The sequence below is a fragment of the Manis javanica genome, chromosome 3, assembly GCF_040802235.1.
Source record: "Manis javanica isolate MJ-LG chromosome 3, MJ_LKY, whole genome shotgun sequence".
NCBI lineage: Eukaryota > Metazoa > Chordata > Mammalia > Pholidota > Manidae > Manis > Manis javanica.
The window spans coordinates 52,845,358-52,852,437 of NC_133158.1; the positions used below are offsets into that span (position 1 = coordinate 52,845,358).

General features: G+C 41.6%; 1 protein-coding gene across 1 annotated transcript; it reads left to right on the forward strand.

Annotated features, from left to right (window-relative positions):
* Nucleotides 1-722: 722 nt before the first annotated feature.
* On the forward strand, nt 723-1,630 carry KRTAP11-1 (keratin associated protein 11-1). The gene has a single exon (XM_017641457.3). It carries the CDS (start codon nt 783-785, stop codon nt 1,242-1,244), a length of 462 nt encoding a protein of 153 aa, XP_017496946.1. The 5' UTR covers nt 723-782; the 3' UTR covers nt 1,245-1,630.
* The last annotated feature ends 5,450 nt before the right edge of the window (nt 1,631-7,080 follow it).

Genomic DNA, 7,080 nt, shown 5'->3' on the forward strand with positions numbered 1-7,080 from the left:
TAAAGCTCATCCAGTTTATTTAGAACAGGATTTGACTACAAATGTGGTCCCAATTAATTAGCTTTTAATTTGCTTTGCTGCTCGAACATAAAGGGTGAGTCCCACCGCCCTCTAACCTTATGAGCATCTGGCTCTGGTCACCTGGTCAGTTTTGTGAACCAGCTCGTACTCTGGATGTAAGTCTCTGTGTTCTTTTTCCTGACAGGTGTTGTCATTGTCATTATGAGCATATTCAAGGAGGCTGTCCATTAGAAGCCCCGTTACCCATGAAGAGGGACTGATCAAGTCATGCTAAACCATGTTACTTGCCAACAGCAAACCAAACAGCGTGTGGGCTGGTAATTAGTCCCAGGCAGAAGAGAGAGCGTGTTGTGGTAGAACAGTCATATGTCTGGTGTTTCTGTCAGGTCGACACTCACTGTGTCCAAGCAAGATGAATGAGGGAGGAAGTGTGGGCTGAGATGACCAATAGCTTTGAAGCTGTCAACCCAACATCTTAATCCAGGGACTAAGGACAGTACAGAAGCCTTATGATTTAGTTACCAAACTACTAAACTTTCTTTATGAGGAAGAAGGCTTCTCAAGAGACAATTAACTTGGAGATTCACAAGATGTTCTAAGGCAAACTGGCCTGAGCCACAGAAGCCAGGACGACCAGGGTGGGAACCTGGGTGGGAACCCCACCCACCAGCAAGGAGATATAAAAGCTCAGGAGTCTGGAGTGGCAGTCACAATTCAGGAGCTAGATCCAGCGAGTTACCCACAGCTCTCTCTCCAGCACCATGTCCTACAACTGCTCCACAAGGGCCTGCTCCTCTGGGCTGATCGGAGGACCCTGCGCTGTGCCAGTGGCCCCGGTTGCCGCAGCTGCTACTCAGGCTGTCGACTGCCTGAGTGGCATTTCTTTGCCCAGTTCCTTCCAAACTGGCTCCTGGCTCCTGGACCACTGTCAGCAGACCTGCTGCCAGCCCCCTGTTTGCAAGCCCAGCTGTTACCAGCAAACTTCTTGTGTCTCCAGCCCTGCACAGGTGACCTGCTCTCGACAAACCACCTGTGTCTCTAATCCCTGTTCAACTCCCTGCAGCCGGCCACTCACCTTTGTCTCTGGTGGCTGTCAGCCCCTGGGAGGCATCTCTGCTGTGTGCCAGCCAGTGGGAGGAGTCTCCACTGTGTGTCAACCAGCCTGCGCTGTTTCCAGAACATACCAGCGATCCTGTGTGTCCAGCTGCCGAAGAATTTGCTAAGTGTGTAGGATCCAGTGAGTGAATCAAGACTCCGTGACCTGCCAGCTGTTTCCAGGATCTTCCAGCATGCTGTCTGTCCTCTTCATTGCTGGCCCCTCTTTTGAATGCCTGGTGGCTGGCTGCTGGCTCTGAATGAGCAGCCTTTGGCAATCTATGATTTTTCTGGCCAGCACCAAAAAAAGCTTATTTTAAGGGTTGATCACTGGTGGTGTATATGCTTCCAGATGCTTCCAGAAATTTTACTTCCTACACCCCAGTCTCTGGTGATTTGGACATGTTTTGGTCTTGCTGCTGTGTCTCCTGGCTTCTGCTTTTGTGCCTCTGAAAAAGGAGAACTTGTCTTGCTCTGTATTTCTGAATAAACCTGCATTACTTGGCATTGCAAATATATGTCTCAATAGAGTTTTTTATTTGCAAGGGTGTTTACTGTCTATGAATCATCGTTTACAGATCGGGTTTGATTTTCTTTTCTGAGCATAGAGTATGGGCTCAGTCATTGTGTTTCATGACAAGCAAGAGGGATTATCTTATACTTTACTTGGCTGGAGAGTCTTTGGATGTGTGAAGTAGACTAACTTGTTCTCTTTATTTCCTTCAAGTTTTATGCGCTCACAGAATAATTTCCATATAGGAATAAGAAGTTACCTGGGAAACCAGGTAGTTTGGGGGAATTGTACAGTGAAGGGGGCAGCCGAGTCCGTTAGAGATTGAGCCTTACTTTAAGGGAGGACTGGAGTGGAGATGGTTGCAAAAGATCCCTCCGTGGCTGGACAGGATGGAGGGAGGAGGAGGAGAGATAAGTCAGTTGTTTTCCAGACCCTGAGATTCATGACATCAGAAACTCCAGATTTATGTTCCCCTCACTTGCTGCAGCAGAGTGGTAGACCCCCAAACATGATCTGAGTTAATTAAAGCCCTAGGTTTTAGTAAATCAGGATAGGAGCTTCAAAAACATGTTGGTTAATTTAAAACTTAGAGTCTCATTCTGTGCTTCCTCTCCACTGAAATACACGCACTGATGAAACAAACGGTCTGGGTTGATGGTCCGCATGGTAAGTCCCTTGGCCTTTTGTTTTGCTTCTGAGAACTGGCCACCAATTGGTTTGCTTTTTTCCTTGCTGCTGTTATGCCTAAAAACACTTCTGTATGTATACATTTCAGAAAGGAGAAACAGAAGAGGAAGATTTTTACATAAATGAAGACATGGGAAGTGTGTGCGCTGTGAGCGATGGTGGCTTTCCTTAAAACTGAGGAAATCTGACTTCGATCTCTGTTCTCAACACAAAACTGTTTTCTAACTTCATTAATGGTTTTTCAGAGGGACAAAATGTCTAGAGGATTTCTGGATAGATGAAATATTTTCAGTTTTCCCTGTTGCCTGCTCTAATCTACTCTTAAAGGATCCCTTTAATCAAAGAGATGTTAGTATGTATGACCCTGAGAGTGTCTCATTAGAGCAAGACATGGCTTTTATTATGTGTTAGTTCTATGTCCCTTGCTTTCAAATTTAATGCTCCTGCTTCCAGAAATGGTTTGGTTTATTCTAAAATATAGATCAAAGTTTTATATTAAAATATAAATGTAACTCATAGGGGAATGGCCCTGTCAAAGCTGCTGTTTACATGACTCTCACTTACTGTTTATTTCGATCACTTCACATATGATTTGGAGATCTGAAGTGTTTTAGAGGTTGACAAATTATTCTTTTTCGTGTTTTTTTGTTTGTTTTGAATTCTAGGTTTCAATAAAAAAGTATAAGGAGAGAGATGCCTTATCTTTCTTTTTATTTAGATGGCTAATCATCTCTGTCATCTGTAATATTTAAGATCTATGTACTAGTAATATAGGATAACATAGGTTTTATGGGCTGATCTGAATAAACTTTGGTTTGGGCTATTTACTGTGATGGTGTGAACATTCAAGGATGGTGTAGCTATCTTGCCAAGCTATTTCCTTGCCTTTATTTCTGTTTGGGGAATCATCTATTTTGCTATTAGAGCTGTTCTATTTGTACTTGAACTTTGAAGGTTGTCCCCATTCTTTTTTTATTTCATAATAAATTGTAAAGTTTCAAAGTTTGTCTAAGGACTGTCTTTTAAGAGGCAGGGCAGTGATGATTTCTTTCTCTTCTTGGGCTAAGGCCTAGAAACGTGTCTGGTATGTAATATTTTGTAGCTGTGGAGAAGCAGTTTGAGGACCTTTGGTTCAAATCTGGTTCTGCCACTTGGTTGCAGGTTTGTTAAGATTCCTAAACCTTAGCTCATCTGAGAAATGAAGATAGTGCTAGTATCTTAGGCCTTTGCTTCCAGGAATAAACTGAGATAGTATGTGTGCATCTCAAGTGTCAGCTGAGGCTTCCTGTCATTTGATATTAAAATGAAATAGGCTCTCTCCGTCTTCTTTCCCTCTTTGGTGGAAATCCTGGCTGCTCTGACCATCTCTGGGGAATCTGAGTGGAGAGGTTGGGGGAGGGAGGAGGCAGAGGAAGAGGTTCTGAACAAAACTATAGGATAAGGCTCCAGAAAGAAGGCTAAATGAGACAGAGATCACCAATCTTCTTGATACAGATTTCAAAGTAAGAGTCATAAATATACTCACTGACCTGCAAAGACATTTAAACAACTCAAAGTGATCAAAATGTGATTGCTTAGCTAGGGATATGATTTGTGTTGTCCACTTCAGAGTATCAATCATTGTAATCAGGAACCAGCTATCAGGAGCTCAGGCAAAAAGCTATTTTCAGCAAACACAGTTACTTTGTGTAAGTCGTTCTGTGTTTCAGTATGAAAACATGATCAATGTGACAGATAGGGTGAGAATTGTGCTGATGATAGTGCTAGGACCTGCCAGAGAGTCGGGTGATTATGCCTGGGCAAGAACTGGGTGGTCAAGGGCAGGGATTTGTTTGTAGATGTGTAGGCCTCATAGACTTAGACCAACTACCATAAAACAGTGTACTATTGAGATTGCCTCACACAAAGTGACTTTATCATTCTGGCCTTGAAAGTCAAGTCCCTAAAGTTTTCCCTCCATTGGAGATTTTAATACAAGTTCTCTTAGAAACTCATCAATTCCATAATGGCTGGGGAGCCTGTTTCACAAAAATGAAAAATTCTTTGGCTGAAACTTCTCATCATATTGATTTGTGCCCCTTGGTTAATGCTGCCACCATCCTCCAAGGGCCCAAGGGTTGAAATTCTGTCATCATTTTTTTTCTCCTCTTTCCCCTTATATCGCACATTTAATTCCTTAGCAAAGAACAATTCTTTTGCTTTAAAAAAGTCATTTCCTGTATCTCTACCTACTGTGGACTATTGTTGCCTGAAACAACAGTTCCACAGCAAGCTCCTAAGTGGGCTCAGTGGTTCTGTGTCCTTTCTGGAGCACTATCAGATCTGCCGGTGCTATTCTGCTGGGACTGCCATGCAAAGCACCACAGGCTGGGGGCTTAAGCAGCAGAAATGGATCGACTCACAGTTCTGGAAACTAGAAGTCTGAAATCAAGGTGTCAGCAGGGTGTATTCCTTCCAAGGACTGTTAGGAAGAATCTGTTCCATCCTTCTACACAAACTTCTGGTGGTTTGCGGGCAATCTTTGGCATCCCTCGGCTTTTTGAAGCACCCTGATCTCTGCCTTCTTTTTCATCTGGCATTCTCCCTGTGTGTATGTGTCTGTGTCTAAATTTGCCCTTTTATAAGGATGGCACCCATAAATCAATGGTCGAATTGAACCAGGGGCCTACCTAACTCTAGTTGATGTCATCTTAATTAATTATATATGTAATGACCCTATTTCCAAACAAGGTCACATTTTGAAGTGCTGCAGGTTAGGACTTCAACATATGAATTGCTGGGAGGCACAACCCAACCCATAACACGATCTTAAGGCCCACCTCTGATAGTGTCACTTTTCCATTCAAAAATGTTAAAACATGCTCATTTGACTGATGAATGCTATTCAGGTTTGGTGGCCTGGTAGTCATAATTCCCGGCAGGGTAATTAATAAATGTTCAATAACCAAAAGAATATAATTTTTGAGCTTTTAGGTTCTTATTTATTTCTATAATTAAAAGTCTAACTGGGCTGTACAACACAGAGAAGACAAGGAGTGATTCTACAACATTTTGCTATGCTGATGGACAGTGACTGTTAAGTGGTTTATAGGGGGGACCAGGTAATATAGGGGAGAGCCTAGTAAACATAATATTCTTCATGTAAGTGTAGATTAAAGATAAAAAAAAAGAAAGAAAGAAAAGGGGGATTACTCTTTGATAGGATAAAACTAACTGTAAATCAATGATTAATGCATGCTTTAAATATCCTTAATTTTGATCACTTAAAGGGTGTCAGATGATCGGCTATGGAGGTACACTTTTCTGATAATATTCCTTTCTTTAAAAAAAAAAAAAAGCAGTTCCTGTGTGGTGACCTCCAATGAGTTCTACACAATGGTGTAAAGGCCATATTAAAGTGAGGGCAAAGGGTCAGTTTGTGTTTATACAGAGGATCAAAGCCTAATTTGGCTACCCAGAAAATGAAGTAAGATACGATATGAAGAAGAACTTCCAACATCAGCACTCTCTGGAAGAGTCATACCAGAAGATGATCATCAAAAAACCTCAACAAAGATCCAGACGATGCTGCAGTTGTAGCTGCATCCACCCCACAAGTTCCTGGACTTGCCATTGGAATGAAGAAGGAGATATCTAAGCTGGCCTGTGCTTTCAGTAAAACAACAAATTTGACTGGATCTATAGTATTGGAACTCAACCAAGAATTAGGAGAAGTGCAAGCTGTAGTGCTCCAAAATGTTACGACTACAGACTATCTACTGTTAAAAGAACATATGGGATGTGAACAGTTCCCAGGAATGGGTTGTTTTAATTTGTCTGATTTCTCTCAGACTGTTCAAGTACAGTTGGACAATATCCATCATATCATAGACAAATTTTCACAAATGCCTAGGGTGCCTAACTGGTTTTCTTGGCTTCACTGGAGATGGCTGGTAATTATAGATCTGCTTTGGTTATGTAACTGTATTCCTATTAGGTTAATGTGTGTGCGCAATTTAATTAGTAGTTTAAAACCTATACATGCTTAGGTTACTCTACAAGAAGATATGTCAAAGAAATAATCAATCTTCCCATGTTTTCTTCTGTCTGCTACCTCTATAGCTTTTCTTCTTCCTTCCTAATTACAACCCTTAAATAGAATTCGTGCCTCATATCGAATTTACTGAGTATCATAATTCCTCCAAGTGGTAAAGATACCTCAAGACAAATGCTGGGCATAGAAGCCAAAGGGCATAAATCTGCAAAGAAGTAAAAAGCTAACCTTTTCAAACAATATGGCTTCTCTCTCTCTTACCAACTTTACATCTCCCTGTATGGCCCCAGAAGATGACTGGTTAGCCAGAGACGGGTAAGATTCCTCAAGGGAGGAACAACCTAAGACAGGCACAGTCACAGGGGGGCCATCAGGTGAGAAATTGGGGACCAACAGTAGTGAGGCTTAGAACCTCACCCCCCCTGTTTTGAGAGAAATCTTCTGCATCCGTGGATGTTTTAATGCCCTTGTCTAGCTTGGATTAACACATAGTCTACAGGCACACACCTGATCATCTATATTTGCTCTCTTACAACCCTAAACTATGTTTTCTACCTTTACTTGCATCTACGTACCACTTCAGCATTTTATTAAAAATAAAAATAATAATAACAATAAAGGGAGAAATGTGGGATCCACATATAAATCAAGTATAAAAATCAAAGGAATATTCATATTTGACCTGATTGTTTATAGTTCATAATGCGTGATCAAAACCGAAAGTTTCTGT